Below are 25017 nucleotides of genomic sequence, written 5' to 3'. Positions count from 1 at the left end.
ATTAAATTTGTGTGCCGCCCTTCATCTAAAGATCACAGGGTGGTTCACACAACATAAAAACGCAAAACGAGAAAACAAAACACACAATAAAGCAAAAACGAACGAATAACTCATCTCCCACAAACGCATTTAAAGAATCACAGAATATTAAGCAGCCCAAGGCCTGACTGAAGACAAATGTTTTCACCTTCGGCTGCACATACGCTAAAAACTGGAATGATGCAGAGAAGATTAGTGCCTAAAGATATGCAATGAAGGAGCCAAGTGAGCCTCCCAAGGGAAAGCACTGCACAAATGGGGAGCCACCACAGAAAAGGCCCGTTCTCATGTTGCCACCCTCCAGATCTCTCGTGGAAGAGGTCACAAAGAATGGCCTTAGATGCTGATTGCAGGGTCTGGGGCAGTTCATATAAGGTAAAAAGGTAAAGGTAAAGGGACCCCTGACCGTTAGGTCCAGTCACGGATGACTCTGGGGTTGCGGCGCTCATCTCGCTTTACTGGCCAAGGGAGCCGAAGTACAGCTTCCGGGTCATATGGCCAGAATGACTAAGCCACTTCCGGTGAAGCAGAGCAGCGCACGGAAACACCATTTACCTTTCCGCCAGAGCAGTACCTATTTATCTACTTGCACTTTGATGTGCTTTCGAACTGCTAGGTTCGCAGGAGCTGGGACTGAGCAACGGGAGCTCACCCCATCGTGGGGATTCGAACCGCCGACCTTCTGATCGGCAAGCCCTAGGCTCTGTGGTTTAACCCACAGTGCCATCTGCGTCCTTATATAAGTATGTAGTTATATAAAGTATATAGGTGTATAAGGTATATATAAGGTATATAAGGTAGCCTATGTTAATATGGGCCTTGCATGTTACATGGTCCTCTAGCAGTACATTTGGGAGGTGAGAGTTCACTCACTAATTACATAAGGAGTGAAGCAGCTCTTGATACTTGAGATATGCTATAATCAGCATTGCGTGTCAGGATCAATGGGCCATCCCTAAAGGATCCTGCCTCCATAAGAGTCTGCATTATATTCTTTTCAGATCCTTTCCAGTTATTTTCCTCTAGGATATAATCTGATAACGTTAAGAGCTCACATTTCCTCTTAACAGGTCTCAGCTTTCTCACGGCCAGTGCAGTAGTTTCACTGGCAACGCCAACAGCAACCCAAGAGACACAAACGCCCTTTGTTCTGCAGCCAAGACTTACCTGGCAGTCAATGCATACACCTCCACCTGAAAGCTGACCATCACGATTTGTGCTGGCCTTGTGAAGATCCACCTCTGGGTCATAATAGCAATCATAGGCATGGCCGTTGCAATTGCAGGCTGCGATGACAAGAAAAGGTGAGTTACAACTGACGCAGCCTCTGATTTACATATTCTTCCTTTTGCAGTAGTAAAATTAACTGCTGGGTTTTGAATGATGCTTTCTGCCCATTCAACCAGATTGCAGAAGCTCCTAGGGTTAGAACAGTTTTGTGTCAACCCAGCTACCTCACTGCTTACCAAGCTCCAGGTAATGTATAATGAATAACTTTAATAGCAGCTCAGGGTCCAATACAGGTGCTTTGGGGACCCCATTGTTTATTTTTGTTCCATTGTGAAAACTTCCTCTTCTTCTTCCCACTCTCTGCGGCTGCTTCTTTTGGCCGTGATCGTATAGTGGTTAGTATTCTGCGTTGTGACTGTTTTAATTTAATACTCCATTACAGAATGAATCAGCTGCATCTGCTGGGCGAAGCACGCACACTGCTAGGCTAGTGAACAAGAGGTTAAGTTTAAACTCGTTTTCAGAATCCTCCCATTGCACTCCAACAAAAGCTAACGAAGCATGAGAGTGTCAGATTTCTGTTCTCTTTGAACCCTGCATGTGAGTGAAACGCAGGCCAACACCGACCGTCAGGTAAATCAAGTGTGCTCATTTCTGGTTCTGCAACTGCCTGTAACATTAAACAGCTGAATGAACCAGTTCGGGGTTTTTTTATATATAAAAAATTCTACTAGGGGCTGTACCTGTGCTTACGTCACTTGCCAAATCCCCTCGTTCCATTCCCCCTAGAGCAGCGGTTCTCAACCTGTGGGTCCCCAGATGTTGTTGGACTACAACTCCCATCATCCCTGACCACTGATCATGCTGGCTAGGAATGATGGGAGTTGTAGTCAGTCCAACAACATCTGGGGACCCACAAGTTGAGAAATACTCCCCTAGAGCTTCCCAGTGGCGTATCTGTGTGGAGCCTCTCTGCAGCCTCCCTCTCAGCTGTAGGTGGGCAGACGCAAGCCCCACACTGCTTGAAAAAGCAGTGCGGAGCTTGCAGGCAGTCCGCCCACCTCAGGAGAGAAGCGTGGCTCAGGCACACTGCAGGCCCCGCGGTGTGACACCCGGTGCCCCCCGCCTCACGTAGTTACGCCTCTGGATTAGGCAGATTCCTGGAGGAGAGGGCTGTCGAAGGCTACTGGCCATAAAGGCTGGTTGGAGGTAGCATTGCTTCTGGTTTCTGGAAATCACTCGAGGGGAGAGTGCTCCAGCAGTGGCATAGGAAGGGGCGTGCAGGAGTTATTTTTTTCAAAAACACATATTTTTGCCATTTCGTCACCCCTCCCTCAGTGATGACACCCGGGGCGACCCGCACCCCCCTTCCTACACCACTGGAGCTTTCCCTTCCTACCCCATGCAACTACTAAGCTTGTTTTGCACCTGACCAAACCCATTTCTGAAGCCACTCTCCTGTTCTTCAGTCCTGCTTTGCACCTGTTTTCACCTTCGCTCCATTTCCACGCTGCTCCCCCTTTTGTGCAATCCCCCACCTTGCACACAAACCGCTCCGTGGTAACCTCCTGCATCGTCTTCCACCCGCACATGGCAGCTCCTGAGCTCCCTTTTCCACTTTCCACCCAACTATGAAGCCACCATCCCCTCCTGTTCTTCAGACCCTTTCATGGCCCTGCTTCCATCTTCAACCCCCCTCCTATGCCTTCTACTCCCTCCTTTTCTACAACACCCTTCCCCCCTCTTCCTCATTCTTCTTAACTCTCCCTTGCACATGGACCAACCTTCCATTTCCATGCCACCTCCTCTCTCCTATTCCACAGCCCACTTTGACAGCACATCCCATGCTGATATATGTTACTGCATCTTGAAGATGAGCTGAATCTCAAGTGCAAGCTTGCCAGTTCGCTTGTTCAATTAGAGGTCAAGTTCAGTTGGTGGACACTGCACTGTTTCCTTGTTAATACATATCTCATCCAAATTACTATATTAAAACTGGAGCTTCATGTTGAAGACAACACAGGATACTATGAGTGGAATACATGATTGTGGGAAAGTACTATGGAATATTTGAGGGCTCCACATCCTTTATCTCTCTCACATGAGGGAAAAGTTTAAAGTAGACTTTTTTCCCCCCTTTCAGCATTCCTTCATTCCTGTTAAACAACAGCAGAAGTTGGAGTAAAGCAGTGGCAGAGAAAGAGGAAAATGGCAGTTTAAAACAAGCAACTTCTTCATTTTAGTGTCTCTCCCTTCTTGCTATACTCAACCTTTCCCCCTCACATATTCCACTGAATGAAGGTTATTTACTCCAATCTCTGCTGTTTAAAACCACCACTTTCCTCTCAGCTCTCTCTATCCCTTTTTTAATCAAAACTTCTAAATCACCCACTGGTGTTGTGCAAGCTGCCTTCTCTTCCGCTCCACTAGGTCACCCTGACTTCATGCAAATCCAGCACTGTGATGAGGAAATACAAATCCTCCCATGGAGGCTGCCTGATGACAGTCTTACATTTTTATGTATATAGGAAGATAAAACTTACATTCACATTCATTGGCGCTGTCGGTTGTGGCTGGTTTCCATGGCATCTGGTTGAAGCCTGGGCAGCATCGATCACATGATGCTCCACAGGTGTTGTGCTGACAGTCACACTGTAACCTGGCAAGTGAAGACAGAGCGTGCTTACTACTCCTGGAGTGAATGGCCCCAAACAAGTCGATTTTTTATTATAAGAATGAACCTAAGCAGTATCGTTGGCCTTACATCTTTACTTTGCAAGTGGCATCACAGAAATTAAATATTTTGAACAGTAATGACAGCTTGTCCACGCAATACTGCGTGTCAGAGAATGCTGTATCCTACGTTTACAAGCATTACTACAGAACAGAGCCCCCAGTGGATGTGTGAGGCTATTTATTTAATGCGTCTCACAATGCACCAGTAAGTTCTGATGTGGTGCACACTGCCAAGGAGTGGGAAGGGGCAGGATCCAAATACTTTGCCACAAAAAGCAAAATGCATTGGGCTCCTATCTGACAACTATGAGGAAGAATGCCATAAAGGAAATACAAGTATTACTAGGATCTCTGGGTAATTCATTTTTGGTCAGTAAAACTTTTAAGGGCACATCTATACTTTTATACAGTCATTTGCATGCTACTAATGAATGGTATTGGGACTATCTCTAGAAAACTGTGTTCCTCCTCTCTTACTGCGTCTTCTCAAAAACTTCCACTTGACTTCTTTAAAGAATTAATAACAACAACTCTATTGTATCACTGCACTTCAGTTTAACAGCATTGGAATGTTAATACCAAGAATATCCCCTGGACAAGGACAAATGAGTGGCAGCTGCCCAAAGGATGGGTGGGAGCAGTGGTTGGAGCAGGGCATTGCTGCACAAATGCCATTCATTTCAATGGGAAATCTGCAGGAGAAATTCCTGGCGGATTACGCCTCCCCTGTGATTTTGTTAGCTGAGGTTTGCTCTGACTAAACAGGCAGCTCTGGAGGCGCCAGGCAAGACTTAGAATCTTGTCCTGACTGGACCATGGTGCCGATTTATTAGGTAAGGTGACATCATGCCATAAACTTGCACTCCACTGTGCCATTATACCCACCCAACAAAAATGTGCTCTGTTGTGTCAGGCTGATGGATAATACAGTTCTGCTCCAGCTTTTATCTGTGCAATTACTCATTTCCCCCTCCAGGCATGCCTCACCCTCCTATGGCACACGCCCGTACAGTTCGCTCATTCAAAACTCAGGGCTTAAAAATAGATGCATTTTATAAAAGCTGTAAGAAATAGACAGGGAGCTGTGGTAGACAGCCTGTTTCAGGTACACACCCATGTATTTCCATTGAGTCCCTGGGTTTGCATGCGGAGCCAATAGGCAGACAGTAGGGATAAGAGCAGAAGATGGTCCTCCAACCACCATATGTAGCAGCTGACACTGGGTTGTACTCAACAAGGCTACAGTTCCATCAGCCCAAGGGATTTCACAACAGAATGCTCTCCTCTCCTTTCACATGCCCCCTAAATCTGTTCCCTCACCCCCCTGAAGCACAATTGGTGATAGCACACAAGTAGATAGAGGAAACTAATCCTGGGACTATTAAATTGATGGGACTATTAAATTGATAACCATCCAACATCAACTTCGTGGCACTCGCACCAACCGTGGAGGAAGGTAATCTGCATCAGCTTTTAAGTTTCCACCATGACTGAACAAATGCTACAGTAATTAGTGAAGATTCTGTATCCTGTATATTTCTCTCTGGTTATCAGAATACTGAATCATTGGTATTCTGATTGGCCATGCTCAGACATCACACTAAACCACAGTTTACAGTGGCAAGAACAAGCCTAATTAAGCTTCAGAGTGGCTGGGGCAACCCAGTCAGATAGGTGGGGTGCAAGTAATAAAACTGTTGTTATTGTTAGACTCTCATGCTACACCCTCCTCCTCTGGTGTAACCATGAGGAGAAGCTTTAGCTTCCGATTTCTGATTTATCAAGTCTTGTCGTGTTGTCTAAACTCACAAGACATTTCGAAGCACACCATACTAAACAATAACAGGGGTTTCTTGTTCAGATGACACAATAAACTGTGGCTAATGAAAAATGGGCTCCGTGATCACTGCAGAGGGTGACAGACGCCAGCTTCTTGGGAGAAAAACGATGACAAACCTAGACAGCATCTTAAAAAGCAGAGACATCACCTTGCCAACAAAGGTCCATATAGTTAAAGCTATGGTTTTCCCAGTAGTGATGTATGGAAGTGAGAGCTGGACCATAAAGAAGGCTGATTGCTGAAGAATTGGTGTTTTTGAATTACGGTGCTGGAGGAGACTCTTGAGAGTCCCGTGGGCTGCAAGAAGATCAAACCTCTCCATTCTGAAGGAAATCAGCCCTGAGTGCTCACTGGAAGGACAGATCGTGAAGCTGAGGCTCCAATACTTTGGCCACCTCATAAGAAGAGAAGACTCCCTGGAAAAGACCCAGATGTTAGGAAAGATGGAGGGCACAAGGAGAAGGGGACAACAGAGGACAAGATGGTTGGGCAGTGTTCTCGAAGCTACCAGCATGAGTTTGACCAAACTGCGGGAGGCAGTGGAAGACAGGAGGGCCTGGCGTGCTCTGGTCCATGGGGTCACAAAGAGTTGGACACGACTAAACAACAACAGATGAAAACTGGAAACACAAGCTCAGAAGATGTGAGTCCAAGGCTCACTTAGACTTATTCTAGTTGTGCCAAATTATGGTTAGCACAGGGATAGCAGACATGGTGCCCTCCGTTCCAATCAACCTGTCACAACCCTAGAATCAATTTGCCTTCTTCATGGGATGAAGTTATGAGCTCTGAACAAGTAGAAGGGCACACAGGGCCAGCCGCAGAAGCACTTCCACCAGATAAGCCTGTGCAGCCAGTATCCCTCCAGCCCATTCTACTGCCATTCTCAGACTTGGTGGCCCATTGCAGAAGGCCCAGTAAGATCAGAGGCCCCTGCTGCTCCATCACAGTGGTAGACCACTGCAGTTGGCCTATTTAACTGAAAAAGTCCCTTCCAGTGCAACGTGCGCTAACAACTGTGATTTGTGCCTTTGATGGAAAGACATGAGCGTGCATCTAAAGCAGGCTATATACCTCCCTGTCTATTTGTGATAGTTTTAATAAAGTGCGTGTATTTTTAAGCCGTTTGTTTTGAACAAGAGAACAGTGCGTGCGTGTGCCATAGGAGGGAGAGGCAAGCCTGGAGGGGGGAATGAGTAATTGCATGGATAAAAGCCGGGACAAAACTGTATTACCCACCAGTCTGACACAACAGACAGCATTTTTGTTTGGTGGGTAAAATGGCACTGTGGAGTGCAAGGTTCTGGCATGCTGCCACTGTAGAGGGCTGAGCTGAAGTTTGTTGCTGAAGGAACAAGAGAGCCCTGCAGTCATATAGGACAGGATGAGCCTTGCCTCACGTCTTGCCTTGCTTTGCTCAACCTCTCCTTGCATCCAACCTGAGTGCTGCCTGGCACCATGCCTTGTCTCACTGCAGACCAGAGGATGCAGCTAAAACCTGAAATGTCAATAGTAGGTGATGGTGGGAGTTGTTGCTCACAACATCTGAAGGGCAGCATGATTAATATCCCGGGTTTACGGTAATATCCAAAAGTGGCGAGTGTGTGTTTTAAGATTCAGCGGTTTGGTTGTGGGAGGAAAGTGGGATAAGGATTATGACTTCTAAGACTGAAACACAAATTTTGAAAGGCCCCATTGTATGAGCAGTTTTCCATTGACATGTTGCATTAGCTGAATGTCTTGCACCTTCTTCACTGGCCAAAATTCAGACCATAGCTGCACACAGCAGTATTGGTAAAACCTGCAGAACTTTTGCAAACTCATACACGTTAATGAGGATCTGCAGAAACGTGCTTACCTATTATAAACAGGAACCACATAAAGAAGAATAAAGGAACAGCTGAAGTTGGCACATTCTCTGAGTCATTGAGAGCTCATTGAGAAAAATAGATAGCCAGAGTGAGTGGGCTCCTCAAGCAGGAGCCCAGCTCAATTCATAAATTTCCCATAAATATGAACTGGACCATAAAGAAATGTTTATAAAAGGGAATGGTGAGCCTTAAGAGCAAAGAAGAGGGACAAAAGAAACACTCTTGAGCTTCATGAGAGAAGAAGGAGGAGGAGGAGGAGGAGGAGGAGGAGGAGGAGGAGGAGGAGGAGGAGAAGAGTTCGGATTTAATATCCCGCCTTTCACTCCCCTTCAGGAGTCTCAAAGTGGCTAACATTCTCCTTTCCCTTCCTCCCCCATAACAAACACTCTGTGAGGTGAGTGGGGCTGAGAGACTTCAGAGAAGTGTGACTAACCAAGGTCACCCAGCAGCTGCATGTGGAGGAGCGGGGAATCGAACCCGGTTCCCCAGATTACGAGACTACCACTCTTAACCACTACACCACGCTGGCTCCCCAGTAGAGAAATTAAGATTACATGAACCACCTTCCTGGATCTGGCCAAGGTATAACTTTCTGTTTCTAGCAGCAACAAACCAGAAGCTTCTAAATCTCCCAGGCAGGATGCGAAGGTCATGCTAATAGCCTCACATCATTAGCAATGGAACAAGAAGAGCTGGAAGTTCCCTATTCAGAAATAAGGAAAAGAATGATGCATGGAGGGCATTGCACTCTGCAAAACTCTGCTCTGAAGATTTGGAAAGGGCCTTTGGGAACTGCATTGCATGATGCAGATTCATTCCCTGCTGAACCAAAGCTACAACTCTACATTCACTCCGATAAAAAGCTACGGATGCCTTTAATAACAAACCTCGCTCTTACTGCAACATGAGCAACCCTATCCCACCTTGCCATGTTGACAATTCACAGCATTTGTGCAAAGAAAATTAGCTTGTTTGGGCAGTCAACATCAGATAGTTTGCAAGCCTGTAAGCAAGAGCCAGGAAATCCTCTGGTCCATGGGGTCACGAAGAGTCGGACACGACTAAACAACAGCAGCAGCAAACCAGTCCAAATACTTTTACTGAGGTACCTATAGCCAGGCCTGATACCTTTCCTATCTTTCAATCCAAGGACTGGTGTCTTTAGCACAGAGAACATGCCTACAAGTCTAGAAACCCAGAAATAGTTTACATTGCTGGTGGAGATAAGCAAAGACGTTCAGCATGCCTGTCCGTTACTGAAACTCCATAGCACCTCCTATGTCAAGTGCTCTGTGTAATGAATTACACATCAATGTGCTTACTTCAGTGTTTACATTTTTCATTGATTGAATATATACACTTTGGTGGGCTAAACCAGGAATGCACTTCTTTACTGTAACCATTGCCCTTCTCATTGACGTGAAATGTGACTCAGGAACATTCTGTGAAGCAATGAAAATGCTTTAAAAGGCTGAAGGGCCAACACAGCACACACACCCAGTTTAAAGGCAATTTGCTTTTGTGCTGCAAACATCATCCTTGCTCAAATTCTGACAAATGAATTTTGTCTTTTCCCCAATGTTTCCAGTATCAATGAGTTTATAATGTTACGGTCATTTTGAACCCGCATTTTTATTTTGAATATATTCTGCAAATTTGTGAGTTTTATTTTCTCTGTACTTTTTGCCAAAGGAAATCATGCAAATAAGCTAAACAAATCTGCTGGCAAAGTAATCACTAAAACGGGCCCATATAACTACCAGTATTTGCTACCTATGGCTCAGGGTGGATTTGATTTAAATCAAATAGATGTAAATCACGATTTACATCGCGATTTAAATCACTAGTCAGTAAGACTTGATTTGAATAATTATTATTTTTTACAGAAAGACTCATTCTTGCTGGTATAATCTTAATATTTACAACCAGATGAAGGTTTCATTTTTTTAATAATAAATTTTCAGAGTACTTCTTACAGTTATATCAAGAATTACTGATTTGGTTATACTATTAGAAATACAAAAACAGATATTTATGAAATTATGGTGAGGTTTAATAAGTAAACTGCTTATATTTGGACAACCTTTCTGCTGTACTTTATTGCAAGGAGAAAAACAATCATTTCCTTAATAACAATTCACAAAAGTATAGTGGTACCTCTGGTTACGTACTCAATTCGTTCTGGAGGTCCGTTCTTAACCTGAAACTGTTCTTAACCTGAAGCACCACTTTAGCTAACGGGACCTCCCACTGCCCCCGCACGATTTCTGTTCTCATCCTGAAGAAAAGTTCTTAACCCGAGGTACTATTTCTGGGTTAGCGGAGCCTGTAACCTGAAGCGTATGTAACCTGAAGCATATGTAACCCGAGGTACCGCTGTATACTGAATAGTTCGTAAACAGGGCTGTTCTTAAACCGAGGTACCACTGTACAGCTGTATGCATAAGCCACACATCTCTTTCAATAAGTAAACACACAGCCCCTGCCAAAATTTCTCTAACTTCCCTAACAGAAAGGCTACCCATAAGAAGCAGGAAATGGCACCAAAAGAGATATGCTACCCTGCAGGAAGGCTGCTTGGAATCAGCAGTGGCCTCCCCATCATCAGATGAGGTAGGCAGCATTGGAAGGGGACTGGGATGCAGAGAAATCAAAACTGGCTGAATCCATCTTCGTGTTGGGTGATGGCACTCTTTCTCTCTGTCTCATTTCCATGCCTTCATTTGTCCACCCACAGCACTGATCAGTGGCGTAGCGTGGGTTGTCAGCACCCGGGGCAAGGCAAGTAATGTGCACCCCCCCCCCGCTGCACTGTCCCTCCCCCAGATAGTCCCTCGCTCTCTCTCCGCTCCGCACCGCACCGCACACCTGGCACCCTCCCCTCCCCAGTGGGCGGCGACCCGGCGGCTCGGATCGGATTCGCACAGCCAGCACTGCAGTGAGAGAGGGTGAGTGAGCCAGGTAGGGGCAGAGAGCTGCGAGTGCGAGCTCCCCCCCCCAGATGTTATGCCCGGTGCGGCCGGCCCCCCCTGCACCCCCACGTTACGCCACTGGCACTGATTATCCATGTATTACCCCTGCCGCATCTACGTGAATACAGCGCAAAAGAATGTCCGTTTTCACATTGCGATCAGACACACTCATTGGGGGCAGGGAATGCATAGACAGTAGCATCCGAGTTTCGCTGAAGTCATTAGTGGAACCTCTGCCAAGTTCAGCAGGGAATCCCTGGAGTTTCCCCCAAAAAATGCCTTTCAGACTACAGGTAAAGTGTGGTCTCTCCCTGTCAAGAAATCTTTTTGGGTGACGCAGCTGCTTCGTTATACAATATTGCTAAGAGATACATCCAAGCATTGCTAGAACACAAGCGGGAATCAAATCAATACTTTTTTTATTTATTCTTTCAGGGTAGGGAGAGGTGCCAAACTCAGACAAGAACTCTCTTTATTTTCATTTTCTTTTCTTTTTTACTGATTCAATATTGGCTGGAGACCACTAGAGTCGTAATGTTAGAAGATGGCTGGGAGAAAAATAAAACCACTGTTCGTGGGAAGGAACGTGCAATCCTTTGAGCCTTGCTCAATAGAGGGGGCCTTTTCAGTGCCTAGACTGTGAAGACCCTGAAAAACTCACTGGGTAACTTATCCTGAACTCTTAAAATAACAAGGCCATGGAAATTTTGCGAAACAATAGTTAGGCAATAGTTATTTTGAATACCTAGACAGCTTACTGTAGAAGGGCAATGCATGATTTACACTGGGGGAGCGTTAGTATTATTGTTCTGTTTCTTTTTTATATACAGATTTGCTGAATGTGTCAAAACGTTTGTTTGCTGCGCTTGTATTGTGGTGGCCTACGGCTTTAAACAATGAAGTTTATTCACTCAATAGTTAGGCAGAAACGGCCGAAAATTCTTGAGTTTCTAGATTGAAATTGAGTTCTGGTCAGGACTGGCCCTACCATTAGGCAAACTGGGGGAGCGTGCCTCAGGCGACAGAATTCAGCGTGCTACTGAACTCCAGAAAAGTACTAAAATCTAGTAATTGAGCCATTTCGTGTGCATTCATAGAACATGCAACCATACACACACAGGCTGTTTTTGGAACTGGAATGCTACACATGGGTTCCTACTATGGCTTATTACTGACAATAGGTCTTACTTACAAAAGCCAGACAGTTCTTATCAATAAAGGGAAATTCCATTCATTATCATGGGCACACGGCAAAGTCTGAGAGTAGGGAGGGGGTGGGGGGGACAGCTTGCCAAAATGCACCCTGCAAAACAGCTGACCAAAAACTTCATAGTTAACAGCTCCTTTTTGGAACAGTCACCTGACCCAACACTTTGCCTGTATGGTCATATCAACAACACAGAGGGTGGAGGTTCTGTGCCGTCCTGGGCTAAACCTTCTGGAGAGGCAAGGAATTCCTGGCTTAGTGCGCTTTCAAAAAGAGTTATGGTAAAACATCCGATTATAAGTTATACAATCATGATCTATACACATTGCAAGAGATTTTTAAAAAAATGTTTGAAAAGCATTAGCATCTTTATTTGGATGTTTGCACTGGAATTAGAAACCAAAGGGTGTTTACATCTCTTCCATTTGGACAAGTTTTATATCTACTCAAGTTAATGAATTTTTTATACTGAAGCCTATGAATGACAAAGGCTTGACCCCTGAAGAGGACTTTATTTCGAAACCTTTCTGGCTGATTCATCTAAATAGCGCTTATTTCTAAATGTCATCTGACCTGTAGGTAGAATACAGAAGTGCATTCTTAATATTTGTCTGTATGTTTCATCATAGTGTTTTAGGTAAGTCTGCTTTTTGAAGTTGTACAGTGGTGCCTCGCAAGACGAAATTAATTCGTTCTGCAAGTTTTTTTGTAGAGCGAGTTTTTTCATCTTGCGAAGCACCACGGCGGGGAGGGGTGCGGAGAAGCAGGGCAGCTGCCGCAGCCGGTCCTTGGACTCACCCGCGCCGTGTGGACACCGCGCGACGTGGCTGCTGAAGGGCGGCGGGGCTCAGGAGTGCGACTCCGGCTGCAACGCTGGCTGCTGGTGGCAACGGCTCCTGAGGGGAGTGCGCGAGGGCGGTGGGCAGCGGCGCGAGGCAGCCGATAGGTCGGAAGGTCGGCCGGAAGGTGGGAGGGGGCCGGAGGAGCCGTCAGCAGGAAGGTGGGAGGGAGCCGGAGGAGTGGGGAAGCAAGCGTGCGTGTGTGCAGTGACCGTCACTATGACAGGAGAGGCAGGGCTGTTTCGTCTAGCGAAGCAAGCCCTTAGAAAAATCCGTCTTGCGAAGCACATCAGAAAATGAAAAACCCTTTCGTCTAGCGGGTTTTTCATCTTCCGAGGCATTCGTCTTGCAGGGTACCACTGTATTGTGTTAAGGAAAGCAGAACTCCCCCCCCCCCCGTTTTTGTCTGTGCTCTTTCAAAACGCAGATGAAATGTGTTCCCATTTCGGCTTCAAATACATGCTGAGGACGGCCATATCCATACCAAGAAGGAGTGAGGCCTGCTTCTCACTAATTCACTGCAGTGGAATAGGGACTCCTGCATAATGAGCTGACAGCAGAGAACAGTAACATTTCACCTCAGGAAGCAGAGCTGGAATGAACAGCCCTCCCATTCTCTCCAGGGCGCTTGGGGTTTCAATGTACCAGCAACAGAAAACAGCACCAGAGAGGATCCCTGCCCACATCCCCAGTATAGGCCATTTAGCTATAGAGATGCAGATCAGCACAGCTGCCCTTAGTCAAACCTTGGTTTCAAACACTGGTTAAGAAGAAAACCCTGGTTTGGGATAGTTGCAGTTATATGCCTACGATGGTGTTATGCTTACATGTGTGTCTTATGGGGGAGTTGGAGATTCATGCTGGAGAGGAAAGGATTTAAAGAAGGAGTTTGTAATTCTCACAGTTTGCTCCCATTTAGGAGATTGACAAAGATACCACTGCATTTCCCGGTCACTCTTAATGAATGGAAAGAGTCCACTTGAATGAATAGCCAGGCACAGTGCCCAATATTACTGAACTTGGATTCTCAAACACTTATCCTAATTTTGACAGGCTCACGGTGGAAATATTGGACCCTATAAAGTATGGTGGCAGTTATTTATGAAAACTCTGACCTTGAAAGAATTCTTTACCAACATACGGATAGTTCAGTCTCTCCTATTCTTAATTATGTTTAGTCTGCTATAAACCAAATAAATGAGTCTGCAGTACCTATGACTAAACTTCTCAGGCTTTCAAGGCAACTGTTCTCCTCTGTAGAATTAAGTCGTGCTCTTGATCACAGTCTGGGACCATGATGTTAAAGAAACAACGTAGTAGACATTAGACAACTGTGTTGATGGGAAGCAGAAAGGAGAGCAAATCTGTTGTTGTTTGCAGGGTGGGACAGGGAGACAGAGTGAGAAAGAGCAAAACAGCAGCCTCTAGAAAAGGAGGCAGCTACACAGCAAAGTCTCGTTTCAGCCCCTACTTGTTTTCCAAATGCAAGGAATAAGGCAACATTTTCCATTCTCATTATCTCCCGACAAATTTAGGTGATAGGGATATCAGCTGTCTCTTATCATTCATATGAGTGTCTAAAAATCCAGACATGATGAGGGCCAGGGACTGGAACCAAGTTTGTGCTCCTGTGCCCTCAAGAACAAAGTTTTGGCTCTGATTCCTGCTAATCATGTGCTTTGAAGCTTTTCTGTGAGAAGGTATTACAAGAGCTAAAAATTTCCAATGAAAACTTTTTTCCTTATTGCTCTTGGGAAGCGTATTTTAAACTCCCCCCTGGCCAAGGAACAATACTGCAGAACACAAAGCCACCTTTGCAACAGTGAACTCTAGATATAAACAATGCAATCCTAAGCAGATCGGTTGTTGTTGTTTAGTCGTTTAGTTGTGTCTGATTCTTCATGACCCCATGGACCAGAGCATGCCAGGCACTCCTGTCTTCCACTGCCTCCTGCAGCTTGGTCAAACTCATGTTGGTAGCTTCGAGAACACTGTCCAACCATCTCATCTGCTGTCTTCCACTGCCTCCCACAGCTTGGTCAAACTCATGTTAGTAACTTCGAGAACACTCCCCAACCACCTCGTCCTCTGTCGTCCCCTTCTCCTTGTGCCCTCCATCTTTCCCAACACCAGGGTCTTTTCCAGGGAGTCTTCTTTTCTCATGAGGTGGCCAAAGTATTGGAGCCTCAGCTTCATGATCTGTCCTTCCAGTGAGCACTCAGGGCTGATTTCCTTCAGAAAGGAGAGGTTTGATCTTCTTGCAGTCCATGGGACTCTCAAGAGTCTCCTCCAGCACCATAATTCAAAAGCATCAATTCTTAGGCGATCAGCCTTCTTTATGGTCCATCTCTCACTTCCATACATCACTATTGGGAAAACCATAGCTTTAACTATATGGACCTTTATTGGCAAGGTGATGTCTCTGCTTTTTAAGATGCTGTCTAGGTTTGTCATTGCTTTTCTCCGAAGAAGCAGGCGTCTTTTAATTTCGTGACTGCTGTCACCATCTACAGTGATCTACTCAGATGTAAATCCTCCTAGGCATTTAGGATTGAAGCCTAAGGCTGAAGTTCTTAGAAAACCAAACAAAGAAGAAGGTAGATGAAATGCTTAAAAGCCAAACATAAAAGCAGGGCGATGGTCTATCATCTTTAAGGAAGAAATCAAATGCAGATGGTAGAACTAGATCAATCAAAGAGAAGAAGGAAGCAAGGGGCAACTGGTATATAATATGTTACATATATAATGCAAAGTGCAATGCAAATTGTGAAATAGTAGATGTTCACAAAGAAATATTTATTGCTCGTGATCACATGGGAAGTTGTGGAGGTGTGGAACTTCCAAATAAGCCACAGATAAAACAGACAGGAAATTTATAGCGCCAGTCTGCAGCAAGTAAACATATTTAGCAGTGTTCTTCAAGGTGCCTATCCTGGCAAATTGTTATATTAATAGTAAACAGTCACAAATTTGAAGGCTACTGGCTTTGATGGCTATGTGCTTCCTGCATTTGGAGGGCAGTATGCCTCTGAATACCAGTTGCTGGAAACTGCAAGAGAGCATAGTGCTGCTGTTTGTGGGAACAGGATGCTGGACTAGGTGGGACTTTGGTCTGACCCAGAAAGCCTCCTCTTATCTTCTCCTATTTGCTCTGGACAGCCGGTGTGATCACCCAACTCACATCTTCTCATGAAATCCTTGTTTTACACACTGTAGAATCAACCCTGTATGCTTCAGAATTGGATCAATCTGAGGCTGGTTTATATACTGAACTGAATCACTGCAAATTCTGTTCTGAATGTTATACAGTGGTACCTCGGGTTTATGAACTAAATCCGTTCTGGAGGTCCGTTCTTAAACCAAAACCGTTCTTAAACTGAGGAGCGCTCTCCCTAATGAGGCCTCCCGCCGCCAGTGCCCTTCCACCGTTCAGATTCCGTTCTTAGACCGAGGTAAAGTTCTCAAACCAGGACACTGCAAAACCAGAAGTAGTGTCCTGGTTTGCGGTGGAAGGGCACCGGTGGCGGGAGGCCTCATTAGGGAGAGCGCTCCTCAGTTTAAGAACAGTTTAAGAGTTTGTAAACCAAATCGCTTATAAACAGGGCTGTTCTTAAACCAAGGTACTACTGTATTCTTTCCTTCTACTTGTCAGAGACTTTTAAGTTCTGTTGAAGGACTAAGAAAACATTTTTTCTTATATCAGCTCAATAAACAGTTCTGGGTTTGCAACAAAATGCTAACTGACCACCGTTCTGGGTAGCACATGACTCTGGTTCAAGTGATTTGGTTTGACTCATATTTGAATGTTGCATGAGCCGCTGTATTTGGTTAAACTCTCAGTATGACAACATAATCTAGGTGAAGTTGGCAATATAGGAGGCAGTTGTGGTGATGGAGTAAAGTGCAAATTAACATGGGGAGAATCTTGCTTTAGAATGCAGCTAATCTATCTATCTATGTATCTATGTATCTATCTATCATCTATCACATTACACCTTGTCTTTCGGCACAACTGGCTGTGCTGACTTACAGCAAAATTCATCTTTCAGTCCCTCCATTGCATGATGAACCTTGTTTCCCTTTCACCAACTATCCTTCTTAGTTCAATTCTTTACATATCAGCCTATCTAGGCATGGTGTTTTCCAACAGAAGTCTTACCTATAAGGATCCGTAGGGTCTTTGGCATCACAGACGTCAGCGTGACCATGGCATACGCACCGTCCTCCAATGCTGATATCTTTGATGCTGTAGTAATACTAAAAGATCGCGGAACGGTTTGTCCTTGTCACTTTGCAGACATCGGCCATATATTCTCTCCCATACAAAGGAATAACCTCATGGCACAAATGCCCAGCTACTTAAAGATAAATAACTCAAACTTTGTCAGTGATAGGATTCCATCTGACGCATCCTTTACAAAATTATTCTTGAATGATGGACGCATCAGTGAAAGAAGCATTCCTTACAGGAAGAGCAGAGTAATATTATCACCTCTGCCCTGCCTGGTAATTGCCCACACTGGCTATTATACAGAGTGTGGGAGAGAATCAGAGGCTTACAGTGTCATGGCAACAGTATTCATAACTCTGCTTATCACAATGCAGCTTTAGGGTGACATCACAGAAACGTCATGGGCTGTGTACTGAGCAACAGACAAGCTAGAGGCACTAGCAGGTCCAATGTGGTATATGGCTTAATGAAGGCTCCAAGGGCCAGACAGAAAGCATTCAGGGCATTCAGCCTCTAGGCCCGAAGTCCCATGCCCCTGGCTTAGTAAAACTGAAGGCCCAGGACATTATGCCAGGCAAGGTTAAACAATTTGCAAAGTTTGCTCTTTATTGTCTCTGTTCTAAAAGTAGACCACCATCAGTCTGAACAATATCAATAAATACATTTTAATTTTTTTCTGTATGCCTGGATAAAAGCATGCAGGGCTTTGAAAATTTTCAGAGCCTCTGATTAATCTAGTTAATCTTTCTCATTTTTTGTGGGAGGAGCTTGACAACACCTACCCCTACCAAGGGGAACCAATGGGTTTTATTTCTGTAAATAATACATTGGGGCATTTCTTCCTTCATCCGGCAGCACCAACTGCATACTTAAAGCCTCTTCAGTGCAGTTTTTGCTGGCTACAGTAAGTAACACCTGCTGGTTATTGCAGAGCTAACAAACAAGCAGACTGGGATATCCCCCATGCTGGACTTTGCCAAGGAAGTTGTGTGTAGCAATCAGCAGGTGCCTCAAGTGTTGTCGGGTGGGTGGCGTTGTTTGTTTGTTGGCAACCAACGTTCTCCCCACAACCCCCAAGCAGATTGCAGATTTATTACTCTAGACATCTGCATATAACTCTCTCCACAACTGTGCTGTTTGGTAGACTGCAACAAGGATCTCAAAGTCCAAAATGTCTCTCCATAGGAAGGGTTGAGCTATTGGTCATGCATAATTGGGTTTGTGGGTGGGAATGTTACCTAACAAAGTATCACACATATGTATAAAGGGTTAGGAACTTTTTAATTGATCAAGGAACTTTTTTTTAGTTTAATTTTTTTATTAAATTTCTTTTTATAATATATTAAATAATTTTGGTCCTAACAGGTTCAGAATAGGCTTAAATTCGTATACGAATGTGCTACTGAGCATATATTCCAAAGGGATATCCAGTCCATGACAGAACTTTAAAATCTTTTTGATGAATTTTACGTGCTATTTTTAATCGGCCGACCCTGACATTTTTTCCTGTGTTGATCTCTCCTTACCCCACGTGCACTTTATCGCAAGCAGAGAAAATCAAGCCCAAATCCAAGATATAAATCCTGTTGTATATACTGCAGCCATTTACATGCACATAGTATTGCCATTTATTACAACACGCCCTCACTTCCGTATGGGAAACTGGTAGCATGCAAAATGCAATTTAAATCCAGGTCACCCAGGAACAAGTCCTGTAGACCAGTGTTCCCCAACCTTGGGCCTCCAGCTGTTTTTGGACTACAATTCCCATCATCCTTGACCACTGGTCTTGCTAGCGAGGGATGATGGGAGTTGTAGTCCAAAAACAGCTGGAGGCCCAAGGTTGGGGAACACTGCTGTAGACCACTCAGGCTGCTGATGCCCTAATTTTACCTTTAATCTTGAGATATATTTTTCAACATTATTATTATTATTATTAAACATTAGTGAATCTAATCAGATAACAACATTGATTAACTGTTTTCTGCTTGTCCTGAACAGGAACTACTCAGAGAAGACCCACTGAAAATAATGAACATGGCTAATGAAGGTCCATTAATTTCAGTAGGTCTACTCTGGCTAAAACTTAGCTGGATACAACACTGTTATTCACGGTAGTCATTTGGAAGATGAATAAATGTGTAAAACCTTTTCCCTTGGAGGGATACCATGGTACTCTGTACATTTACTCATCTCTCAACTGTTTTCAAAAGCTACTGCTCCCAGGCAGATTTGACTGATAAGCAAAGAGGAGTCTAGAAGCATCTCACCCTTCTGGTCACGGTCGGGTCTCGTAAGGCCTTTCCCATCAGATGCCCAAGTAGGGTGTTAGTCCGCAGGAAGCGTAATCGAATGTTGGTGGCTTTGGTGAAATTCCTTAACAGAGGAGAATAAGAGAAGTTCATGGCTCCCGGACGCCCATTCACCAAAGAGACCACAATCTGTAGAAGCAGAGTGAGAAAGAGAGGAATATTTCAGGTGATAGAAAATGTGTGTGTTTCTCAGTCCGGAAATATGCTTCAGCATAGCAGTGGATCAATACAATTCACATCTATTCATTTAAATTACATAGGTACCTCGGGTTAAGAACTTAATTCGTTCTGGAGGTCCGTTCTTATCCTGAAACTGTTATTAACCTGAAGCACCACTTTAGCTAATGGGGCCTCCTGCTGCTGCCACACCGCCAGAGCATGATTTCTGTTCTCATCCTGAAGCAAAGTTCTTCACCCAAGGTACTATTTCTGGGTTAGCGGAGTCTGTAACCTGAAGCGCCTGTAACCTGAAGCATCTGTAACCCAAGGTACCACTGTACACTATACTACTATGTTCAGAGCAAGTAACAGTGGGAGGAATTCAGCATCACACTGTTAAAAATATTGTATCAGTGCAAGTATTTCTGCTTATACAACAGAATAATCTCTCCTCCCACACCACACTGTTCTAGGGATTCTCCCTAGCCCCCAGAGTTAATTTAGGGGTGGGGGAAGACCCATTGCATTAGCAGAAGTCTCTGAGTGGGTTTCTGCTAGTGGGACCTGTTAACCGAATCCAGCCCAATATATTCTTCTCTTATTCCTCCATGCAGCAAACCTCAGAGGTAAGTCACAACTTCTCCCATTTTACAGATAAGCCAGTTATAGCTTGCCATTGAAAAGTAAGTGGGGTTGGTATAACCAGGCTGAGTTATGGTATATCCAAGCTAAGTTAGCTGAAGGTTCTCATTCGCTGTCAGTGGCTACTAACCATGATGGCTATGTACTATCTCAATGGTTGGAGGTGGTGTGCCTCTGAACAGTAGCTACAGGAAATCACAAGTGGGAAGAGCGTTGTTGGACTGTGGTCCTGGTTGTGAGCTTCCCATAGGACTTCTGGTCTGATGCCACAGGGTTCTTATGTTCTTACATTCTTATTGAGATCGGTGGGATAACTTAGTCAGGATTTAAGACCCACTAATTCATTCCAAAGGGATTCAATTCAACATACACCATGTCGCCAAGCAATCTCAGCTGAAATCCACTTCAGCATTCGATATGGCAAACTTAACATGTCATGCCAATATCACATACAATTCTGGATTTCTTCATTTAAACATTCTGCCATTTCCACAAATGCAAGGTATCTCAGAGGGTATGTGGGGAATGAATAAGGGATCTTTAGGCACAAGGCAACAGAGACCTTAGCTGCAACGAACAAAATCCCATACATGGATGAATCTGTTTCAACTGAGCTGCACTCCATTCCAATCTGAGCAGCTGCTAATCAAATCTCTCTTTGTTATTTCACCCCGTGCTGAAAAATGCAAACATGCCCTTAAAAAATTTGAATTAATCCCTTTGGTAAAAATTAACCAAAGTAATTCTGCACTTCCTTGCGTTCCCAGACCTTGTCTCTCCCCCCCCCCCCGCAATAAAATGGCCCCCTCCTCCTGCTTAAATAAAATGCTTTGAGGACAAGCATGTCTGTGGTTGAATGAACTCTTTACACCCCACCGCAACCCTTTACCAATTGCAGCAGAGTTTCTGTCCTGGAACACAGCATCGGCACAGCTGGAGGAGTTCCGCCAGCATGACTCAAGATTACAGCAGAATTTAGCAACAGGATGTGCCAGAGTTTCCCAGGCGCAATATCCCATGGCCCTATTATCAGCTTTGGATAACTCAAGAAACATTCAGAAAGGTAAAGTTCACTGGACAGGGCGACAGCTTGCTTATCTCCCAAGAGAAAGGAATATCGCTGCAGAGCCTATCTTCCATTTCCATGACTCTTCTGGGCAAGAATGGAATTGGGCAGACGGTACAGAGTTTGAGATCCCAAGAATCCAATCTTTCATTTCTTAAAATAATTTCTATGTCTCATGGCCACAGAATATGGTTTGGAAAGGCACAGCTAATGCTTGAAGGAGATTTAGAAACCAAAGGCTAGACAGAACTTACAATGGCTTGTAAGGCTCTATACAGCTCTTTATTTGAAGTGCCTTTCCTCCTCCCCCCCATGAATAACAACAACAACTTATTATTATTATTATTATTATTATTATTATTATTATTATTACCCCACCCATCTGGCTGGGTTTCCCCAGCCACTCTGGGCAGCTTCCCACAAAATATTAAAATACAATAGTGTGCCAAATATTAAAAGCTTCCCTAAACAGGGCTGCCTTCAGATGTCTTCTAAAAGTCTGATCGTTGTTTTTCTCTTTGACATCTCTTTGATATCACAACAACCTTGTAAGGCAAGTCATTTTATTCCCACTATATAATTCCAATAGTATAGATAGGTTTGTCTGAGGTTACCCAGTAATAATATTCAACACTCTGTCTACAGGCTCATGCTCTCAGAAGCATCAACGTATGAAAACCTGGGTTATCCTTCATACCTTATGTTAATTCAGCATTGATCATTTTAAATGCAGGACTTGAATTGGGTGATGTGGGTTTTTGGGGTGGGGGGAGAAATCCTACAAAAATTAGGCTAATTTGCATCTGAAAATTGTCAGTTTGCATAGTTTCTGGTGCTATAGATCAAATTAAGCATGCTAATTTTACTCACATTTATTAAAGAATGATAAAAAGTTTCAAACTGCTATGCTTGTCAAATCCATTCATAGTTACTACTGAACTTACAAAGCAGGTTTTTTGTTTATTTTTTTGCAGAAAAATTAAGCACAGGGGCGGGGGGAATCAAACCCACATCACTGCTTTGATGTAGAGCCAGACAAAAAATTAAAGAGTTTACCTCGCCGTTCTCCAAGGGCACAATTCGGGAGTATTCAGTGGTGCAGATGGCGTCATCGTCTTTGGTTATCCGTTCCACAGTCCTGAGGCCAAACTTCTCTATACAATCTCTCTTGGAAGCTATTGAGCAGAGGAGTCAAGAGGTGAACATTTTAGTTGTGTAAAATGAAATATTAATAATATCCTGCAATTGTATTAGAACTTCCAAATATTCAAAGCACTTCATCTACTTCAGAGTTAATCCTCATGTCATCCCTGTAAAGCGGATCAATATTATCTTCCAATATTAGTATATTTAAAAACCTTCCTTGGGGATTTTTAAAGCAGAGGTTGGATGGCCATCTGTCACGGATGCTTTAACTGAGTTTCCTGCATTGCAGGGGGTTGGACTAGATGACCCCCAGGGTCCCTTCCAACTCTAAAATTCTACGATTCTATGATTCCTGAGGCTGAGGAAGAGTGGCTTGCCTAAGTCTACCTAGTGAGTTTGTGGCAGAGGCAAGTATAAAAAAGAACTCCCTGATTTCTTTGATAGGACACGACACCAGCTCTCCAGCATAAGATAGGACAAACGCAGAAAACGGACATGGAGCACTAGGGATTCACAGTGCTATATGATATCTTTATTGCCATTGTCCCATGCAGAACAATGAAATTGAAAAACTACATAAAACATTCAAAACCCCCTAAAAACTCTGAAAACCCATTTTAAAATACTCTATACTATAGAGCTGGACCATAAAGAAGGCTGATCGCCGAAGAATTGATGCTTTTGAATTATGGTGCTGGAGGAGACTCTTGAGAGTCCCATGAACTGCAAGAAGATCAAACCTCTCCATTCTGAAGGAAATCAGCCCTGAGTGCTCACTGGAAGGACAGATCCTGAAGCTGAGGCTCCAATACTTTGGCCACCTCATGAGAAGAGAAGACTCCCTGGAAAAGACCCTGATGTTGGGAAAGATGGAGGGCACAAGGAGAAAGGGACGACAGAGGACGAGATGGTTGGATAGTGTTCTCGAAGCTACCAGCATGAGTTTGACCAAACTGCAGGAGGCAGTGGAAGACAGGAGTGCCTGGCGTGCTCTGGTCCATGGGGTCACGAAGAGTCGGACACGACTAAACGCCTAAACAACAACAACAAATACTATAGGGACCCCTTATGCTGCGTTTAGAACTAGAATTTCATTTGCGTAGAAACTTTTTTCAGGCGGCTAGTCCTGGCCTTTATAACCCTATACCTTCTTCCAGAAGGCAGAAACTGAAAGAGATCATTTCCGGGGTGCGTACTATCCTGTGCTATCTCTGCAGCTTTTCTATGGCACCTGGCAGCATAGATTTGATCTAAGGTGGGAAGAGTGCACCCAAATATTCTCTCTGCAGTCTTTTCAACCCTGGATAGCATTGTTTTTCCCATGGCCATGCAGCTCCCAAACCACACACACAGACCATAAGTTAATACACTCTCCACAATGCAATGGCAAAATGCCATCAACAGGTCCTTTGAGAGATTGTTTTTCCGGAGGATTCTCAGAAAAAATAACCTCTGCTGTGCTCTCTTCATCAGGTCTTTGCTGTTTTCTCCCCAGGTTAGGTCGTCTCTCAACTCCATTCCCAGAAATCGAAAGACCAAGACCTGTTCCACGCACTTCCCCTCAATAATCAAGCTCAATCAAGCTCAAACAGTGAGCTTTGTTTAGGGAATATTCTACAAAGTGCAATGGTGGCTACTTTGGGGAAGGGTTGCGATGCAATGAGAGAGCATCTGCTTCTCATGTAGAAGGTACCAGGTTCTCTCCCCAACATCTCCTGGTAGGGCTGGGAGAAAGCCCTGTGTGAAATTCTGGAGAGCCATGGCTGGTCAGTGTAGACAGTAATGAGCAAGGTGGACCAATGGCATGACTCATCTTATGATTCCTATGCGTTTGTGAAAGCATCATTAGTTGGCACTCTGAAATGCGTCTGAAAACCTGCAATGCTGGTGCAAAGGAACATGGAACTGTCTTCCTTATCCCTGCAGCTTTCATAAGAATGCAAGCCCCATGCAGATTTGGAGCTGGAAATCTTACTATCCCAGGCACAGGTCCCAACCCACTCCCTCAAGGGCCATCCAGAAACAGCTGCAGAAGGAACCGAGCTTTTGATTCCTGCCAAGAATGGCTAGGCTAACTGGCTACGCTAAGGAAGACATGCTACAGTGCCCCTCAAACTCCCCACCCACCTCCAAATCTTGGAACTGACACCACAGTGCTTCTCTAATGGAAGATAGCTGCCCAGAGTGGCTGGGGAAGTCCAGCCAGATGGGCGGGGTATAAATATATTATTATTATTATTATTATTATTATTATTATTATTATTATTATTGGCCATTGCTGGGCAAACAGCTCCAGAGCGTTCATGAATTGGTAAGAGAGCTAGGTATCAAATGAGTAAGAACCAAAAATAAGTAAAATGATCACCATGAAAGACGGCATTTCAGCGTAGGCTGCATGGATTTAGAGGGCCTAATATACCGTATTTTTCGCTCCATAAGACGCACCTGACCATAAGACACACCTAGTTTTTAGAGGAGGAATACAAGAAAAAAAATATTTTGAACAAAACAGTGGATGTATGATTTTTGGTGGTTAATGCTTTGGCCACAGACATGATATGTGATTTGACGGTGAGTTTGGGGTAGCCCAATGCAAAAATCCTGAGGATCCATGCGGATCTGTGCTTTGTAACCACCTTTTTTGCGCCATTACGGCCCCACAAAACAATGGGTGTGTGATTATTTTGGTGCAGGCTATAGCCATAGACATGCTATGTGCTCTGATGG

At 44.3% G+C, this 25017-nt stretch overlaps 1 protein-coding gene and 1 long non-coding RNA gene across 2 annotated transcripts in view; one reads left to right on the top strand and one right to left on the bottom strand.

Moving 5' to 3' along the window:
- Positions 1–25017, bottom strand: part of LAMA5 (laminin subunit alpha 5) — a 207426-nt gene that overhangs the window by 105078 nt on the left and 77331 nt on the right. The window contains exons 4-8 of the mRNA XM_083447232.1: positions 22201–22319; positions 19236–19406; positions 16894–16991; positions 3813–3928; positions 1207–1325 (exon numbers count right to left, since the gene is read on the bottom strand). Coding sequence (XP_083303358.1) covers positions 1207–1325; positions 3813–3928; positions 16894–16991; positions 19236–19406; positions 22201–22319 — 623 coding nt within the window. The remainder of the gene's footprint in view (positions 1–1206; positions 1326–3812; positions 3929–16893; positions 16992–19235; positions 19407–22200; positions 22320–25017) is intronic.
- On the top strand, positions 1227–13358 carry LOC310680773. Its single transcript, XR_014512931.1, has 3 exons — positions 1227–1343; positions 1712–1902; positions 13162–13358. It is a non-coding gene; the product is annotated as an uncharacterized lncRNA (long non-coding RNA).

The sequence above is a fragment of the Podarcis tiliguerta genome (assembly GCF_965153285.1).
Source record: "Podarcis tiliguerta genome assembly, chromosome: 6".
Taxonomy (NCBI): domain Eukaryota; kingdom Metazoa; phylum Chordata; class Lepidosauria; order Squamata; family Lacertidae; genus Podarcis; species Podarcis tiliguerta.
Note: the sequence above shows the minus strand (reverse complement) of the source record. Positions and strands in the feature narration are given on the sequence as shown.